At 42.7% G+C, this 20,599-nt stretch overlaps 1 protein-coding gene across 1 annotated transcript; it reads left to right on the top strand.

The window, feature by feature from the left end:
- The first annotated feature begins 4,729 nt into the window (after window positions 1–4,729).
- xpc (xeroderma pigmentosum, complementation group C) lies at window positions 4,730–18,358 on the top strand. Its single transcript, XM_071533879.1, has 14 exons — window positions 4,730–4,772; window positions 6,763–7,032; window positions 7,656–7,764; window positions 8,511–8,595; window positions 8,760–8,917; window positions 9,234–9,354; window positions 9,488–9,577; window positions 10,033–10,914; window positions 12,090–12,250; window positions 13,246–13,327; window positions 13,485–13,616; window positions 14,911–15,080; window positions 16,915–17,008; window positions 17,568–18,358. The coding sequence occupies exons 2-14, from the start codon at window positions 6,930–6,932 to the stop codon at window positions 17,925–17,927; spliced, it is 2,547 nt and encodes an 848-aa protein (XP_071389980.1). The 5' UTR covers window positions 4,730–4,772; window positions 6,763–6,929; the 3' UTR covers window positions 17,928–18,358.
- Window positions 18,359–20,599: the final 2,241 nt, after the last annotated feature.

Below are 20,599 nucleotides of genomic sequence, written 5' to 3'. Positions count from 1 at the left end.
GTGTTCAGGTTAACGGGTGAAAAATACTTCAAATTTTCAGAAAAAAATGGTGTCCAAGAGTCTGCAGGTTTTCCTTAAATCCGCTGCTGTAGCGTTTGGTTGGAATGGAAACCTGCAGAACTTGGACCAGTGGTTCTCAACGTGGGGTCCGGGGACCACCAGGGGTCGTTGAGGGCGTTCCAGAGGATCCCCAGCCAAATTGATGGACTGTTAGACTTCACCTTTATTTCATTTAGAAGAAGTTAACACAATTAGAGAAAGCAGAAGAATGATTATTTTGATCATAGTTTCACTGTTATCTCTCTACCTACAATACAGATAGTCATGGGATTCTGGACAAGATTGTATCTTAACAATAAAAAAATATTCTCAGATTTGGGTCCGAGAGACAAAATCTCATCAGATGGGGGTCTGTGGGTCTGATGTGGACTAAATGTGTAATATGTACTGTTTTAGCTCTGTGGAAAAACATCCATGTTCTGTCTGCACTGGGTGGGCGTCACACCTGTTGCCATGCCTCTCTATCTATCTATCTATCTATCTATCTATCTATCTATCTATCTATCTATCGATCGATCGGTCAGTCCGTTGGTCCCAGTATGGCCCAGTATAATGCCATATTCCCAGTATTTCCAGTAATCTTTTATCAATTCTCTTTCCATCTTTCTCTCTGTCTGTATTATCCTCTTATCCGATTTTGCAGTCCACAGGGGTTTTTATTCCACTCTCTTTCCATCTATCATCTATGTGTGTGTGTGTGTGTGTGTGTGTGTGTGTGTGTGTGTTTGCCCTCTTGCCCTATAATCCAGTGTCTTCCCAATGCCCAGTGCGCTGTATGGCTTTTTATTCCTATCTGACTGTGCTGATGGTTCATATAGGGATGGAAGCCATGCAGCGCGCTGGAGGCACAACGCCCCGGACCGACCGCCGCCAGAGGCCCTGTCGTCTCTCACACACACACACACACACACACACACACACACAATATATGGATATGCACACACGCAGAAACGTATACTCAGAAAAAATATATGCACATGTCAAGCAGCCCATGAAGAGACGACCTGTCACACACACTCAAACACACACACGAATACATTCATACATGCGTATATGCACCCGTACGCATGCATATGTATGGGTATGGCCCATACATTTATGTGCATACACTCACACACACACACACTCACACACACACACACACACACTCCTGGTCCCAGGCCCGTACTGCAGCGAGTCCGTCTGAAGCTGTCTGCCTGTACCAGCTGACAGGCCGCTCTCTGAAGTGAAACACACACACATCTGCCGCCGAGTCGCAGCCGGATCGATACGGATCGCAGCAGAACTGAAATGAAAATGAAATTGAACTGAAATGAACTGAATTGATTTGGATGGAAAAGACAGAACTCGTCGTAGGGGAACGGTATACGGACGAGAGTGAGGAGAAGATAAGTGATTCATTCGTTCAGGCCGCTTATTCAGGGGGTCTCAGGGGGGAAGGGAGCCAATCCCAGCATGCATTGGGTGGATGGCAGTCCATCACAGGGCTTAACACAGATTGACAGGCAGTCACATTCGTACCTGCGGGTGGTTTAGAGTCTCCGGTCCACCTGGCTTTGGGAGGAAAACAAGGTGAGAACATAGAAACTCCTCACAGAAAGGAACGGGGCAGGGAATCGAACCTGTGACCCGGAGCACCGTGCCACCCCAATTCCAACAAAATACTCAAAAACATCTACATTCATAATAAAATAAAGTAGAAATGTAGCACACATGGGCGTCCTGGATCTGGGACTTTTTTGGGGACTTTTATTGCATGTCACTCCCCCCCCTCACCCCCCCTCTCTCTCTGCTCTCTGCTTTCTTGTTTGTCTCTACTGTCAAACTATCAAAATAAAGGCAAAAAAGCCCAATAAATAATCTTTAAAAAAAAAGGAAAGAAATATGTCACACATCAGAGGATCATGCAGCCCTCTTGTCACAGTGTCGGATGATTCACAATTCCACCAAAACATAAAAAAAGGTTGACATCCACAGTATCATCAGTGTTAATTTAACTCTGATAGAGTACAAATCAACAGTGTGCCAGTGTTTATAGGAGTTCACACCCATCAGAGTTCATTCAGCACTTTCAGATCAGTCTTGAAAACCCATCACAGCTCTCCAATCAACACTTGTCAAGTCCAAATAATTGCCACTGGAAAATCAATACTTATGAACACTGGGGAACTGTGTAGAATATTGGTAAGTCATCTGAGGCGAAACATCACTCGTCAGTCATGGTATCAAACAATCTACTACACATTCACTATCTCAGTAGAATAGAATAATAGATTTGATTTGGATCTGCCTGTAATCAGGGATGGAATCTAACACCAGCTTACCTGCCTGCGGCTAGTAACTTTCAGAAAAGGCTACTGCAAATTACAGCTGGGTAATAATTCAGTATAATTGTGTATCGTCTTTCAGTGGAATCATATCATGTCGATATGATGAGATTGTGACACACGATGCTGCTGTTTAAATTGATGATAACAAGCAAGTAAAAAGGAAAAACTCAGACAAAATGAGGTATGAAACATATTAAAGGAATATTTTGTTGAAGATTTCAGACTGCAGTTCAATGTGATAAGCATCAATTTTATTATGTAACATGTGATTTTGCGTAAGTGTGATATATATATCGATATTGAAAAAAATCCTTACGATTATTGGGATAGTAATATTGATATTACCCAGAGTTGGCTGATGGTCTGATGTTCCAGTTCTTACTAGAATCAATTCACAATCACAGTAAAATAAAATCCAAACCACAATGCAGCACTTCTGTCTCCTCAGGACGTTGTCACTGAGGCTCTGACCTTTGCCCTCCTTAATATTGGTTTCTTGAAATGTTGGGGAACCAAAGTTTATTCTGCAGCTGGACTCACTGTCAGTCAGTCTGGATAACAGAGGCAGCTGAATGGCTCAAATGCCTTCTATCCATTAGAAGTTATCTCCTGTTCATGTTCAGTTGTGACCCGCTGTGTTTTATGTGACGTACTGTAATTGTTTTTTGTTGGTGTGGTAATGTGTGATGTATTTATAATGATTCTTGTTTATGTTTCTCCTAGTTGCAACCAAATTTCTCCTGGTGGGACAATACAGACTTGGACTTGAATAAATATAAAATGTAAATTGTACAGACAACACTGCTGACTGTTCTGTGAGAACCACAGGAATATAACAGCCAACATCTCACTGGCTGAAGCTCAGTATGACAATATCTCAGTGCAGCAGTATGTGGAGCTGGAGGAGCAACATTACATTCATGGAGTAAACTGATGAGTAGAAAGAGTAGAAAGTGTTCAGTGGCCTCTGTTGAACCTCTCAGCTGGAACCTGTTGAAAGCCTCAAAGAAAGAACAACATCGCCCCTCAGAGTCTGACCTGGGTAGTACACTGATCTCTCTCTCTCTCTCTCTCTCTCTCTCTCTCTCTCTCTCTCTCTCTCACACACACACACACACACACACACACACAATTTATTGCCATTAAGCTCTCCAGCAGTCTAGTAGGATGGTAGTGGACAGTGGATGTAGGCTATGCAGTGATGTAGTGGTAAATAAAATGATGGATAAATCCTGACTTCCAGTGACACCCATCAATAGAAACAAAAATCTATCTAATAAATATTTTAGCAAAGGATTCATTCCTGCTTTTTCCTCCTACTAAAAGACTGTATCTTCATGTAATTTACATCACTTTGATTCATCTGTATTCTCAGCCTAAAAAGCTGGATAGACTCTATTTTGCAAATAAAAACTGAGTTCCAGTGGGTTTAACCTCCACTGTATCCCTGGATTTATGAAATAATAATGAAAAAATACTCTTCTCTCTTGCCCAGCCTCAGATCTCCATTCAATTTACAAGATGAAATTTAAAACAACGTCACTCATACCATGTAAATACAATGAGTTGCAGACCTGCAACTCATTGTATTTACATGGTATGTATATATATATATATATATATTGAAGCAACTGTGAAACTTAGAAACAAGAATAATAAGCTGACAAAATGTTCTACTATTATCTTTATTATTATATTTTATTTTCTTATTATTTCATGTGTCTGTTACTGATGTATTGTGTAACATGTACATTGTACTGAATTGAAATGAGGTAAATAAATAAAATCACACGCTGGTTTGCTGGTTTTGCCCATTTCTTTTAAAATCCCATCCATCTTTTCCACCTTTATTCCACGAGATGTTTACTTATCCGTTATTATTATCTGAGAGTCGAAATTAATTAAGACGCAACTGACATATTTAATAACGCAGTGACATATTTTTGAAGGCTAGTAATAATATGATCAATCAAGATTTCAAATAAAAGTTAATAATAAATTGAGTGGGTTTTGGTTTCGGAACGGAACTCTTGTGGTAGCGAGGAAGCGGACGTGACGTCAGAAACCTGCCCACAACAGCCATGGCGGCGCAGGTCTCTGTTATGAAAGCCTGTGTGTGAAATGTTGGATAACGCGACGTCTTCCCTGCGCTTACACAACTCCGTGTGGACGGCAGAGGCACGCCAGCCTGTCGGGGTGTGCTAGCTCTGCCACAAGAGAGGAAAAAATAAGTGTTTTTCATTCACAAAAGTTGCAGAAGACAAAACATGGCGAAGCGGAGAGAGAGTGCAGAGACAGAGGCCGATACAAAGAGACTGAAGCAGGTGTCTAAAGGGAAGAGCAGGGCAACAAAACCAAGAGCAAGAGCAAGGAAAGACCCAGGTAGGAAAGCTGCTATATCGATCCCACAATCAATAAATCAATCAAACAAGAGAAACATCTGTATCTCCTGCGAAGGATTAGGCCAGTTTGCATCCGAGAAAATGAGCAGGAAATCCCAAATTAGCTAGCTAAACAGTGTTTGCCTGTGTAAGTTAGTAATAATCAGTAACTGCTATTCCAAATAAGTTGAAATAAGTCTCCTAAATAAGCCTAAATTTAATTTAACAAATTGTAATTTTCCTAAAGTGGATGGGATATGTCCAACATGTAGTGGAGAGTAAACCTAAATTTACCCACTTTTTATTAGTGGAAAAGAGTTCACCCACCTTTTCATTTTGGTTAAAATCGTTATGATCTAAGTTCATAGTATCCATCACAGTAAATAATGTCAAACTGATGTAAGTTGCATGCATATAGGCTGTTTTCAGGGTTCAAAAGAAAGCAAAGTAATGCTCTGTCTGCAAAGATAACTGATTTTTCTTTATATTGGTGGTGACTGGAGGACAGCTTGTTATTTACCACTGCTTCACTGTTAATAAGTCGAGGTTTAAGTCTTTGTTTTAGCCAGGTTAATGTTCTTGCTAGCAGCAGGTGTGTGGATGGGTGATGTGCTTGGCTGCTGGAGTGGATCTGCTGCAAACACATCTGCATACACATCTGTGCTCCACTTTACTGAAGCTGCCTGATCTTACTGCATGCTGTTGAAAAGTGGTTGTGTTTGTGTGTGTGTGTGTGTGTGCTATTTTGGGAAATGTGGGTTTGAGTTTCTGAAAGAAAATGGTCTGACAGCATCCTCAGCTACCATGCATTTAGTGTTTCTGTCTCTCTGATCTCATCACTGTCTTAAGATGCATGTTTTAGGCATCCAGCTGTGCTTAAAGGTGCTATATGTAGCATTTTAAAACATCAATATTTCATTTTCAAATTAATTGTGATATAATTACTACAAAGAAATTACACCATGATGGCGACGACTGGCAGCCTCTATCTCACTCCAGGGGTTGTTAGTGTTTCTCAAAATGAAGACCACATTTCTCATAAACCCTGATGCTTCACTCCACCATCTGTCTCTCTGCCTGTCTCTCTGCCTGTCCCTCTGCCTGTCTCTCTGCCTGTCTCTCTCTCTCTCTCTCTCTCCGCCTGTCCCTCTGCCTGTCCCTCTGCCTGTCTCTCTGCATGTCTCTGCCTGTCTCTCTGCCTGTCTCTCTGCCTGTCTTTCTTCCTGTCTCTCTCCATGTCCTTCTACCTGTCCCTGTTTCTGTCTCTCTGCCTGTCCCTCTGCCTGTCTCTCCACCTGTCCCTCTGCCTGTCTCTCTGCCTGTCCCTCTGCCTGTCTCTCCACCTGTCCCTCCGCCTGTCTCTCTGCCTGTCCCTCTGCCTGTCTCTCCACCTGTCCCTCCGCCTGTCCCTCTGCCTGTCCCTCTGCCTGTCCCTCTGCCTGTCCCTCTGCCTGTCTCTCCACCTGTCCCTCTGCCTGTCCCTCTGCCTGTCCCTCTGCCTGTCTCTCCACCTGTCCCTCCGCCTGTCTCTCTGCCTGTCCCTCTGCCTGTCTCTCCACCTGTCCCTCCGCCTGTCCCTCTGCCTGTCCCTCTGCCTGTCCCTCTGCCTGTCCCTCTGCCTGTCTCTCCGCCTGTCTCTCCACCTGTCCCTCTGCCTGTCTCTCTGCCTGTCCCTCTGCCTGTCCCTCTGCCTGTCCCTCTGCCTGTCCCTCTGCCTGTCTCTCCACCTGTCCCTCTGCCTGTCCCTCTGCCTGTCCCTCTGCCTGTCTCTCTGCCTGTCCCTCTGCCTGTCTCTCCACCTGTCCCTCCGCCTGTCCCTCTGCCTGTCTCTCTGCCTGTCTCTCCACCTGTCCCTCCGCCTGTCCCTCTGCCTGTCCCTCTGCCTGTCTCTCTGCCTGTCCCTCTGCCTGTCTCTCCACCTGTCCCTCTGCCTGTCCCTCTGCCTGTCTCTCTGCCTGCCCCTCTGCCTGTCTCTCTGCCTGTCCTCCCAGGTAACGGCATTGCGGAGGAAGAGGAGGAGAAGCTGGAGAGGAAGGTGAAATCTAAATCACGCTCCTCCTCCAAGCCAGCAGCAGTCTCCACCTCCACCACCAGTAAATACTTCCAGTCTCCGCCGAAGAAGGAGGAAGAGACTGACGATGATGATGATGACTTTGAAATGGTTACCACGGCAGCGCCTGCGGTTACAACAGACACTATGAAGGAAGAGGAGGATGAAGAGGAGAGTGAGGAGGAAGATGATGATTGGGAGGAAGTGGAAGGTAAGAGAAGGATGAATAGGAACCACGTCTTTCCAACTTATTTGAAACTTTATATGTAAAGTCTGGTAATCCTCTCTGCAAATGAGAAACTAGGAAAACCTGTGTGAGTGAACGTATATCTGCCTGAGGTGGGGACTTGAGTCACATGACTTGGACTCGAGTCACAGTTGTAATTGCCTGAGACTTGACTTGATTCATGAAGAGAAGATTTGAGACTTTACTTGACTTGGGTTCTGGTGACTTGGGACTCGACTCTGACTTGTACTTTGATGACTTGAAAAGGTTTCTAAAGTCTTGACTTGAGATCTTGTGTTTGTGTAAATGACTTAGATTGAAAGTGATGAGATTTGTTCCAGCAGTTTTCTGAATTTGTATGGAATGATTGAATTTATTGAAGTTGAAACTGATGATAGAAATCAAACTCATGATGCTCTTACCATGTTTTTATCCTATTAAAACCATATTGCATTGAAAACTCCTAGATATTTCGTTTTCTTTAAGATATTAAATTGATGCTGGACTCGACTTGAGTTGGTAATCTACATTTAGACAGAACTAAATGAGCCTGAGTCCAGAAAAAAACACTAGAACTTTGTTTGTGTGTGTGTGTGTGTGTTCTTCAGAGCTGGCTGGACCTCTGGGTCCAGTAGAACCAGCAGAACCAGTCCTGCCCTCTCAGCCGGTAGAGATAGAGATCGAGACTCCTGACCTCATACGCAAGAGACAGAAACGGTAAGTGTGTATGTGTGTGTGTGTGCATTAGGAATTTTAGAGCACTTAAGTTGTGATAACATGGGATCTGCTTGTCCATAACAGGTCTGAAAAAGTCTTAAAGTTAATAAAATTTAACGCTTTAAAAAGTATTAAGATATCTTAAAAACAGTTATTAAAAGTCCTAATTTTCCAGGTTTACTTTGATGTAAATATGAAATTAGATTCCTATTTGGTGATATTTAGGCAGAGTTGGAAAGTAATGGAAGTGGGAAATGGAGTTTTCTAGTTTCACCAAAAGATGTGAATGGGCCCAGCAGTATTGACGGTTTTATTGTCTTATGTTGTATTACATTACTTCCATGCCCAGAGTAGGGTCAGTACATACATATTTTGTTTTCATCACATCTGTTTTCATGAACACAGTTGGATATCAGCTCTTCTTTTCTCATCGTGACCATTTATACTTTCAGAACTTGAATTAGCTACGTTCAATCAGAAATTGTTTGTTTTTGACAGATTTTTGTGGTAGGTAGGTAGCATCAAAAAGGTCTTAAAAGTCTTAAATTTGTCTTTCTGAAACCTGCAGATAATATAGATACTAAATATACGAACGCATTTCACCAGAGGAATCAGTGTAGGGGGCCTATGTGTGTTAATGTGCATTCATTTTATGTGGGTGTGAGTGTAGACATTGCAGAAGCTTTATCTGTTGAATTTACTCTCCAGTAACTACTGATTAAACAACATCATTCCTGATTGGCCAGAGAGAAGAGGAAGGCGGAGTTTGAGACGTACCTGAGACGGATGATGAACCGCTTCAATAAGGACCTGCTGGTGGACACACACAAGGTGACAACACACACACACACACACACACACACACACACACACATACCAGGGTGTCGTGGTTAGTAGTGAGAGTTCAACCTCTGTTAATAAAACAAATGCAGTTGGGTGTAAGTAAACCTCTGCTTCACCTCAGCACCAATACTGACTGCTGATTGGTCCCTTAGGTCCACCTGATGTGCCTGATAGCCAATGGGATGTTCCGGAACCGTCTGTGCAGCGAACCCGACCTGCTGGCCGTCACTCTGTCCCTGCTGCCCAACCACTTCACCACGGTCTCCAAGCAACGTATCGACCAGAACTACCTGTCTGGACTGCTCAAATGGTGTGTGTGTGTGTGTGTGTGTGTGTGTGAGTCTTAGTATGAGTCTTAACACTTCCTCTATGAATTTTCACAAAACGCCCACAATTCTCTTTGTGTTGTCAGGAAAAAAAACATATGTTGCCATACTTGTTTTCCTTCATTCATGGACTTTCTTGCTACTTTCTCTCTATCTCTGTAACTCACTTTCAGTTACAGAGATAGTAACTCTGTAACTACCCCTAACTTATAATAACCTAATCATATCAGTTATTTAGTTGTGTTAATTACCACTGTACCGCCTATCTCCATTTTCACCCCCCCCCCCCCCCCCCTCCAGGTTCGGAGCGACGTTCACCCTGAACCCCAGTCTTCCCCATGAGGAGCGTCCGGACCCCCGGGCGCTGCTGGAGAGACGGCTGGCCAGCCTCTCGGCCAGAAACCACCAGGAGATGACACACGTGAGTAGTGCCTCCACCATACCAGTCCATGTTACTGTAGTGTAGTACAGGCTTTGAGTGGTAGAATAAAACTTTATTGTCTCACACATGGCTGGAAAAGTATGTTGGTCCTCAGCTGTCGTGTCTCCTGCAGCTGTTCCTATTGGTCCTGAGGTCTCTGCAGCTCTTCTGCCGATTGGTTCTTTCTCTGCAGCCCATTTCTCTCAAACTCCCACCAGCCAAGGTAACTGTTCAACTTATCTGTGGAAATTGATCAGTATCTATTATTCTGTTTATTACAGGTTTATTTTACACCAGTGATTCTCAACCTTTTTCATATCAGGGACCCCTAATTTAGTCCACATTAGGGCCACGGACCCCCAGTTGATGAGATTTTGTCTCTCTGCCCCAAATCTGAGAATATTTTTATTGTCAGATATGATTTTGTTCAGAATTCCATGTCTATCTGTATTGTAGATAGAGAGATAACAGAGAAACTCTGATCAGAACAGTCATTCTTCTACATTCTCTAATTGTGTTCACTAATTGTAAATGAAATAATAGTGAAGTTTAATAATTCATCAATTTGCTGGGGACCCCCTGGAACGCTCTCAAGGACCCCTGGTGGTCCCCGGACCCCACGTTGAGAACCACTGTTTTACACCATATGTGTGTTTTGTCTCTTTTGTCTCTGCCAAGGGGAAAGGGGCTAAAACCGCTACTCAAGGAAAGAGCCCCGCGGGCCAGGAAGCCTCCAAGCCCCGCCCCCCTGAGCCCAAGGTCTCCCCCGGCACCAAGAGACCGGCCAGAGGGGGCGGGGCCAAGGAGGAGAGGGGAGGAAAGAAGGCCAAGAAGAAGGAAATAAAGGAGGAAGAAGAGGAGAGGAGCGCAACGACCGGAGGGCAGAAACCGAAGAACGCGAAACGCCGCAGCATCGCCTCGAAAGTCAGCTACAAGGAGGAGAGCAACAGTGAAGAGGAGGAGGAGGAGGGAGGGCTTAGTGATGAGGAAGAGTTTCAGCCAAACAGTGAGGACGACTTTGAGGATTCAGAGGCTAAATCCAGGAAGTGGGGGAAGAAGGGGAAAGGGAAGAGCAAAGCCAGGACAAACAACAACAACAACAACGCTGCTCCGAAGAGAAGGAGCAGCGGAGGGAAAAAGAAGGTAAAGGACGAAGAAGAGGAGGATGAGGACTGGGACGAAGGGGAAGAAGACGACGAGGAAGAAGGAGGAGGAGGAGGGACGAGCAAGGGAACGAAGCGAAGGAGCGGGAAAAAGAGGGAGGGGCCGGGAGCGGACGAGTGGCTGGAGGTGTATCTGGAGAAGAGCTCCTCCTGGGTGTGCGTGGACGTGGAGCGAGGCGTCGGGCTGCCGCAGCTCTGCTCCCAGCATGCAACGGTGCCGGTGACGTACGTGGTGTCGGTGGACGGGGCGGGGCGCCTGAAGGACCTGGGCAGGAAGTACGACCCCGCCTGGATGACGGCGTCCCGGAAGAGGCGGGTGGAGGACGAGTGGTGGGAGCAGACGCTGGAGCCGTTCCTGGGAGCCGAGGACGAGAGGGACATGAAGGAGGACAAGGAGGTCAGGCGGACAAACATATGTTTTATATATACACACACACACACACACACACACACACACACACACACACACACACACACACACACACACTCTAACACACACATTTGAATCCCTCCAAGGCAAGGTTATTATAGTTTTGCATTTTTCATTAGTTTTTATTTTTATTTCGTTTTGACTTTTTGTTTTCAATTTCAGTTTAGTTTTAATTCGTTTTTAAAGCGGGTTTGCTAGTTCAGTTTAGTTTTTAGTTTTTGAAAACGCTTAGGTTTGGTTTAGTTTTTATTAGTTTCAGTGTTAGGTTTAGTCTTTTTTTGTAATATGGGGTATTTGTCAGGGGTGAGTTCCAAAAAGGTAAAAAAAAAAATTGCAAAAAAAAAAATGGAGATAGATTTCATATCCACCCAAAACACTAGGCTTATGTATGAACTAAAGACATTTTCTCTATAATTTTAGTTTATTTTAGTTAGTTTTGTAAACACACAATACAGTTTACGTTAGTTATCGTTTTTTTGTAAAGCATCGTTTTTTATTTTTATTTCAGTTAACGAAAATGTTTTTTCACACCTAGTTTTCGTTATTTTGTTAGTTTTCATTAACAATAATAACCTTGTTCCAAGGGCTTGATGATGAAATGCAAAGACGCAAGAGGCGTAAACAGAGGAGACATGAAAACACTCTCTCATACACACATAAACTTATTTCATACTGCAAACTCCTTATATCTTTTGGTATATTCTCATACATATTTTTTTTGTTTTTTGTCCTTGTTTCAATTAGTTCTATGCTATTTTGCACACCTTTTTTATGCTGTAACACATTCAGAAATTTCTATTCAACATGTTCTAAGTGTTGAATGTTGGTTTGCGTATGTTTACATGACTCTCTCTATTTTACTATGTTCTTATTTATATTCTATTTTTCATTCTGTATTTGCTGCATTTGCTGCTGCAAAGCCCCGATTTCCCCTAAACTCCTAAAAACTTGCATTCCTTTAAAGTTTCATTTTGTGTAAAAGTTGTAAGAGATAGTAAAAGACATGCAGTAGATTTCACACCAGATACACACACATGCACACAACACACACACACACACACACACACACACACACACACACACACACAAACTTTAGACTCATTGATTCCATCCCTCTCCGTCTCCCTGTGTCTCTCCCCCAGCTGGAAGCCAAGCTGCTGGACAGACCTCTGCCTACCTCTGTAGGGGAGTTTAAGAACCATCCTCTGTACGCCTTGAAGAGACACCTGCTGAAGTACGAGGCTCTCTACCCCCCCACGGCGGCCGTCCTGGGATACTGCAGGGGCGAGCCGGTGTACTCCAGGTCAGTGGAAAATCATTCAATTGTTGATTAGCTGTAATCAAGACACGTTTTAGCAGACAGGCTTTTATTTTCATTAGCTACGAACTGCAAATGTGAATGTGCCTAAGATTTAATTTCTAGTGAAGTCAGTGTTGAACTGCAAATGTCTGGACTGAAGGTGGTTGTAAGCTTTAGTGATGATTCATTAGTTTAACTAAATAAAGAACTTGCCACTCAACTCAAAACTCTTCTTGATGCCCTCAGGCTGCAGAATCTTGGAACAGGTTCAAAAAAGAAAGAAATTACGCATTATCCAATAAATACAATTTTCTTTATCTGCGGCTGTGCATTATAATAAACGTTTATATTTATTTGGTAGTGCAGACTTTCCTCCTTTTTTGAACCTGATTAGTTTAACTGTCATGTGCTGGTTTGCTCCCTATGTAAAACTACAACTGTGATTGACTGCAGTAGTAGCTTTACAAGCCAAACTGGTGGCTCTCACAGCTACTGGCCTGTAGGTGGCAACACTATCAGTGAGATGGCAAACCACATCTTTACAATTGATAGCGTTCTATAAGATGATATATGTCTGTTATTGTAGAGGAATCAGTTTCATGGTGGGTTGACATGTCAGTGTACTCTTCTAGCAGTTATACTGATATATTTGTACTTTGCTGATACAAATTTGCCACCTTAGTTACATGATGTCATGATCAAAAACGGAGGCACTGAGAGAGCGCACACCTCCGCCATCATTGAAAAAATTGTCCAGCTTGCTGTTACACCCAAACACATCATTCATATTACTTACATTTTGAGTGAAATTGATTTCTATCCTGCAATTTGGAGTCTCTATCTCTGTTAGTTTCATAGTTATGGAAAAAAAAAAGATCTTTGTCTAATGGCAGAAATCCCAGATCTGGATCATCACCAAAATCTGATCATCTGACTTGTCTTTGGACTTGCATTTCTAACATTTTTGAATATATTATGTTATATCCTCCTGTCTGCAGAGACTGTATTCACACGCTGCATTCCAGAGACACCTGGCTGAAAGAAGCTCGAACCGTCAGACTGGGAGAGGAGCCATACAAAGTGAGAGAGACTCTGTTTCTTTCACCCTTCTCTCTCTAACTGTCCCTCTCTGTTTCTTTTTTTTTTGTTGAGAAATTTGGTGGTTGTTTTATACCCTTTTTGTAACTCTCTCCTCATCTCTCCCCTCTCTCTCTCTCTCTCTCTCTCTGCCTGTCAGATGGTGAGGGGTTTCTCCAATCGTTCCCGTAAGGCCCGGATGATGTCGGAGCAGAAGGATGAGAACGACCTGCCTCTGTTTGGAGAGTGGCAGACTGAAGATTACCAGCCGCCTCTAGCTGTAGACGGGAAGGTAGGAGTCTGGGTGGGGAGTGTGTGTTTAAAAAAAAGTAATGTGATCCACACATAGTCCAAAACATACTGCATACACTTAATATCACTGTTCAAGATAAAGTAAGATGAAACTTGAATGATACCCGTCTGGAAATTGGGTCGTTTTAGCAGGGAATAGTAATAGTATACACCGGGAAAAAGAATAGAATATAATAAAAAATCCAATATAAGCAGGAATAGAGCCAATGGGGGTTTCATAAACAACCGATAATGCCAATACTAGACATTTTTTGTAGAATGTGTGAATGGAAAAGTATGGGAGGAATGGATTACAGGATTATGAGAGTGTGCAAAATAACAGCAGTGGGAATTACTGAGGCAAAGAAAGAATTAATACAGAATATGCATGATATACCAAAATATACCAAAAATATGAAATATTTGTAGTATGAAATGGGTGAAAATTTTATAAAAATGTCAATACATAACAACACCAACCAACATTTGAATTTGCAGCTAATAATGTATACATGATGTGCAGAATGTGTCGTATTGACATGAACAAGTCTGCAGATAGAAGGACATACAGGTCAGGGTCGGGGTCAATTCATCAATTAACTCATCAATTCCAATTCAACTGAGGAATTGGAATTGGAAATTGAAAAAAAAACCTACAGGAAACAGAATTGGAATTGAATTGGAATTTCCTGAAGTTTAATTTAATTCAATGAAATTCTGTGAAATTCAATTTTTTTGTTTTTTCTTACCACATATCTGAGATTACACGTAGAGTGTAATGTATTATCAATACTAAATATCTAACAACAAATGAAAATGAGTTGAGAATTGATCCTGCATAACATGTAATTGTAATCCCTACATTATGATTGAATGTGTTTGATTTGTTTAACTGTCTTTTATTTGATTCATAATATTTGATTTATAATGTTTAGCAAGTCGAGACAAACTCTCTTAGAAGTGGAATTTCTTGGAATTTAATGGAATTCAGTTCTGTTTCCTTTCATTCCAATTCAATTCACATTCTGTTTCCTTACAGCTGGGTGACATTCACATTCTAATTCCAACTCCAGCAATTGAATTGAAATTTACCATGAAGTCTCAATTCAATTCATGAATGGGCCCGGCACATGTATAGAACGAGTCAAGGCGTGTTGTAGAAAACATGCATTGTCTGTTTGCGTCTCCTCCTGCAGTCAAACTAGGAAAAATCATACAAATACAGAATTCATTGGCAAATTCAGTGGCATTTCCCTTTACCTCGGCTGACAGTGTTGTTGACCCGCTCCCTCCAGGTTCCCCGGAACGACTACGGTAACGTCTACCTGTTCAAGCCCTGCATGTTGCCGGTGGGCTGCGTTCACCTCCGGCTGCCCAACCTGCACCGCGTGGCCAGGAAGCTGGACCTGGACGCCGCCCCCGCCGTCACCGGCTTCGACTTCCACGGAGGATACTCGCACGCCGTGTAAGACAGAACTACGGAGGCCCTGCTGGGACAGGAGCGCTTCAGCAGGAGGGAGGAGGGGGATGTAATCAGTACAGGAGCTTGGCAGTGATTTTTAGGCCCATTCCAGTCTCTGGGTTACAGGATTGCATGCATATTTGACAATAAATAAATTCAGTGACATCCAAAATGGCCACCTCGGGGCCTGTAGACCAATCAGACGCCAGTATTAAAAAAAACAAAAAAGGCACCAGAGGTTTCCAACCCCTTAAAGACAGAGAATCCCATCTTACAGCCAGAAACATTATTGCATTAATTAAAACATCTAAAGTAAATTAAATTACTCATTCATTCCATCAGGTTAAAGACTTTTAAAATAAAAAGTCCATAAGGCGGCTCTTCATTTACCAAGAGAATGAAGGTCTGTGGGCACTGAAGTGGCCATTTTGGATGCCATATTTATTGTTGCCTATGCATGCGATCCTGTAACCCTGATGGCTATTACAGCTCAGACATGTTGGGTTTTAATATTAAAGCTTTGCCAATTGTTCTCCAAAAGTAGCTTTTCATTTCTTTGGTTCGTCTTGATTCATGCACTTTGGAGGAGCTGCAGAATTGTGACAGATTTTTTTGCCTTTAGTCCTGTTCCAATCTGCCATGTCGGTAATTTACGCATCCAGTAAATATTCCAGACTTTTTCACCTGCTATTATTTGCCCTGTAAAAAACGATGTCAGGTAAAACTAGTCCAGACTAGCAGGATAGTAGTTCCCATTTGATAGTAGTACCCATTTGCAGGGGTCTAATATTGTGTGTGGACGTCATGTACTTACATCCGCACAGGGAGTTTGCACCAAAAATGCATTCAAAACATTCCTCTATAGATTCCACTACTGCCTCAATTTTTCATAACGGGAGAAAGAGATCTTGCATCTTGAAGAAGAAGAAAAGTAAATCGTGGAGCAAAAACAAATGAAGGCTGACATTGGAACGAGTTTGATTCACACAGAATTAGCTTTATCATGGAACATCTGTCTTCACCAAAACACAGAAGGTAATTTGCACTGGAAATTTGACTTACAAATTGCTGACGTGGCAGATTCGCACAGGATTAAAATTACAGACAATCTCCACAATGATTACAAATCACTTCATGTCCTCAGGTAATTTTAGTCCCATGTGAATAGTTTTTGAAGCAAGGCCACCCAGCCACTCCACTCTGCATAATGTTGAGACAGATTACAGAGGGTTGTTATTCTGTGCAAATTGGCCACTGACATTACAGATGTCCTGTGATTACTATTACAAGTCAGACATGGCTGTGAACACTAATCCCATCCAATGAGGCTTAACACTAATCCTACTAGTGATAGTTTCTATTAAAGCTCAACTCGCCAGCCCATAATTTCTGTTATGTCATTCATTTTAACATGTAAAATAAGGTGTGTGTGGTGTAATATAATTTATATATTCAGATATCAAATAGGAGAAACAAATCATTCTTAGCATTTGTTTTAAACCACTTTGAGTACCAGATGGGTGGGGTTTACTACATCAGGGCAAATCCCATATTGTCAGGTATGTCAATCAAGGAAAAGTATATTAAACTGACTTTCAAATACTTTCCTGTGATTGTCTAAACTCTATGGGACTGCAGCACTTACAGTATATTGTCCAGTGTGGTAAACCCAACACATCTGGTACTCCAAACAGAATCAAACACTATTTGCAAATAACATCTGACCCAGGAATGCAAATGTTATACAAATATGTTAAACGTTGAACTCTCAGTCAGGTGAAAAGACTTTGGATATTATGTTTCAGGTTTTTATGTTTTTTCGGTGTGTGTGTTTCAGGACTGACGGTTACATTGTGTGTGAGGAACATGAGGAAATCCTCAGAGCCGCCTGGGTGGAGGAACAGGAGCTCCAGAAGCAGAGGGAGAAAGAGGTGTGTGTGTGTGTGTCTGTCAGTGCATGTGGACACCACTGTGGTTTTAGTATGAACCCATGTGAGACAAAATTTAGGTTAAAATGTTATTTTGAGTGTAACTTGTAAGCTGCAGTGTGAGCTCACTCAAATGCACAATTCTGGCTAATGATAATCCTGATTATTTGCTTGGTATTATGATCATTATTATTGAAGTGATAATCATCAACATCTTCATATAAATAAATGTCCATTTTGCCAATCTTATGGATTACTGCTTATATTGCGATCATTAGTCTTGATGATTTGAGGCACAAAATTGATTTACTGCACTTTTGGCATCTTATATTAACATCAGTGCACTCTGCATGAAATGTTTCAATATTGTAAATATGCCAATATTCTAAAAAAAAAATTCTGGAATTAATGTGCAATTAATTGTGCAGCCATGATGTGAGCTTAAAGAAAAGTCATCTCTTTAAAGTTGAAGCCAGACCGGTTGTTAAAAGCCTTTCCCACAGCAGCTGTACACACACCAAAACACCATAAAACCCTTTTCTTCTCCTCTTCCCTTTTCCAGAAACGAGAGAAGAGGGTGATCTCCAACTGGACTCTGCTGGTGAAGGGCCTTCTGATCAGAGAGAGGCTCCAGCAGCGCTACGGCAAGAAGAACCAGGGGCCCGGGGGTGCAGGGGCCTCCGGTCTGAGCCACCCCCAGGACGGAGGGGCGGCCGGCGGGCTGTCGTCCGACGAGGAGGGGGGCGAGGGCGAAGGTCCCGGAGCCAAGACGGCCGCCGAGACTCTGGCCATGGCCTGGCCCCAAAACAGACAAGAAGAAGAAGGAGAGGACGGCAGGAGCGCCGGCGGGCTGAAGAAGAAGACGAGTAAACGAGAGAAGAGAGGGCAGGAGAAACACTTGTTCCCCTTTGAGAAAGTATGATGTTCGGAGATCAAAAAACCAAAAAAGCTGGCAGAAAGAAACTATGCTGCTCTTTGGTGCGAAGGGAACCGTCTGTTGTTCAAAGGCTTGTTCACGTGCCAGACGCCGTGGAAGCCTTCGCCAAAACTCTGCAGCGCCTGGGTTCGGGTTCAAACAAGCCTGGGAAAAGAAGAGGCTGATGATTACACGATCTCAGATATTTCAAACACACAAAGAGCGCTTGATTGACTGTTTCTTACAACTGATATTTACTTTGAAAGATGTTCAAGTATCTTGAAAGTAGGATTAAGCGTGCCTCAAGTGGTTCAGATATTTGAAATCATTTTTGCCCAGGTTCTGTGTGCAAGCTGTTGTTTTAAGTTTGAGAGTTTGGCCCACCCTGGAAACTTTGTGAGTAACGCTAAGAGGAGAGGGAGAGGAGAGGAGAGGAGAGGAGAGGAGAGGAGGAATACAGGTATGTAGATATTTAGGAGGTGGTCTGCTCTCTCTCCACCATCCCTGTATCGGCCACCATAATATCATATGTCATTAGGTTGATAGGGGGGAGAGGCTTTGCTCTCTTAAGCCCCAGACAAAGAGCTGGGTGGAGACGCATGCCAAGGAGCAAAATAACAGGAAGTAGCCAGGGAAAAAACACACTAGTGGAGCACGCACTTAAGGTGAATATCACATCCAACAATGCCAAGTCGATCCTTGTGTTCTTGAGGAGAACGATCTTCCTGAACAGAGAGAACAAATGTATGAGAACTGTCCTTACAGTTTGAGATGGGCTCTGTGTTTGACACTGCACTAGGGCTGCAACTCTTAATGATTTACATTATCGGTTAATCTATTTTTTTTTTTGATTAATTGATTCATCATTTAGTCTATAAAATGCAAAAGTTACCAGAGCCCAAAGTGATCTGACCAGCATTTTTATAATGATATGAAACAGAGAATCTTTAGCATTTGTGGAGCTGTAACCAGCAAATGTTTGGCATTTGTACTTGACAAATGACTAAATCAGTTGATTATCAAAATTCTAATCAATTAATTTTCTGTCAATCTACTAAACGTTTCAGCACTACATTGCACACACAGTAAATGAAGTTGCACAGCTGGTCGCTGTCCCGGCCGTTTCAACAGGCTCTGTGTTATCGGCTGTTGCGCCGTTTCGATGTGTTGTTCTCACATTGAATCTTGGAGCTTCTGATTTGTTATCCTCAGCCAAGTCACCATCTGATGCATCTTCAGCTGGCAAAGTAAACTCCTGGGATCTCAGTTCATCCTCTGTCCTCACGTTCTTTCGTTTTGGCATCGTACCTCAAACACACAGGAAAGCAAACTGAGAAAGACCCCTAGATTCCCACTGAAACCATGTTATTGTGAGATTTCCAGCCTGTCATAATGTTGATGCTGACATTTACATATTTGGCTCTCTCCTCTGTCAAGAGACAAAACAATAGGACTGAATAACTTTGTATTAAGAGAGACTTTTAGCACCACTAGTCTGTTAGCTGCACCTGTGCGGATCTGTACTCCATATACCTGCGTACGAGTTGCCTTCAGTCGTGTCATTTTGTCTCCCCGGTTGATTTAAACCGTGCAAAATGCAAAATGGCCACTGATGGGAAGAAACAGGATCTCCTCTAGTCCAGCACACGTGTCTGTCTGTAGCAGCAGCAGATGTAGGTCAGTGCAAACTCTACAGACTGAAAACCTGCAATACACCCAAACCTGTGCTCCTGCAGGTATTCATGGTTACCTGCTGGACTGTACACCATGTAAACTGACTCCCTGGACACACACACACACACACACACACATATATCGGTGTTATCAGATGAAAGCCTCATGACTCCAAAATGTCAGCTTTTCAGGAATGAAGATAAATTGCTTTGGTTTTAACTTGACCACCATGAATATCCAGTTGAATTTGAAAGTGTTCGATATAAATTGTTCATATTTAATTTTTTGAAGTTAAAACATGAAAATCACTAAAATTATATCCCTCTCTCTCTCTCTCTCTGTCTCTCTCTCTCTCTCTCTCTAGTCGAGGCTGCTACATCCCTAGAGGTTCAGTTGTTTCTGGTGTATTTACTTCTCATATTCAGCCTTTTTTTCTCACTCTGCCTCACACTCTTTTCTCTCTCTCTCTCTTTCACACTTTGTCACTCTCTTTCACACCTTCCTATCTGTGTCTTTATATGTGTTAGTACACGGCAGATGACAGCTGTATTGAAAATAGTAAACACTGTTTTTGTATCGAAAGTATTTTTCTAAGGAATGTTAAAATGCCAGTAAAATCAAAACAACAAATCTTACTCTTGTACTCAATTTTGTCATTTTTGTAATCGGTATTTGTTTAGTTTATCAGAAAGGTAGACATGTTGTTTCCAAATCAGCAACAGTCACACATCCTCACTTCCTCACAACCGTCACCGTGGCAACATCTTATTTTTTCTTTCACCTTTCCTTCATCGACCGGCCATGTGTGGATTTGAGCCCAATCTCCGATTAAGGGACACCCAGAGAGGGATTACTCAGGAGTTCAGGGTTCTCCAGCAGCACTCAAGGACACACACTCTCACACACACACACACACACACACACACACACACACACACACACACACACACACAGACAGACAGCCTGAGGAGTGCACAGTCATACACTGACCAGACACAGTAGAA

Source organism: Centroberyx affinis, unplaced genomic scaffold (genome assembly GCF_046629955.1).
Source record: "Centroberyx affinis isolate AG114_WGS23_722 - 3 ecotype Tasmania unplaced genomic scaffold, CSIRO-AGI_Caff_v1 ptg002447l_1, whole genome shotgun sequence".
NCBI classification, from domain to species: Eukaryota; Metazoa; Chordata; class Actinopteri; order Beryciformes; family Berycidae; genus Centroberyx; species Centroberyx affinis.
This window is presented reverse-complemented; position numbering and strand designations above follow the sequence as displayed.

Coding starts and splice junctions, on each gene's coding strand:
- xpc (XM_071533879.1), top strand. CDS start 6,930: ATGGTTACCACGGCAGCGCCTGCGGTTACAACAGACACTATGAAGGAA. Junction 13,617..14,910: donor CTCTAGCTGTAGACGGGAAG/GTAGGAGTCTGG, acceptor CGCTCCCTCCAG/GTTCCCCGGAACGACTACGG. Junction 15,081..16,914: donor GGAGGATACTCGCACGCCGT/GTAAGACAGAAC, acceptor TGTGTGTTTCAG/GACTGACGGTTACATTGTGT.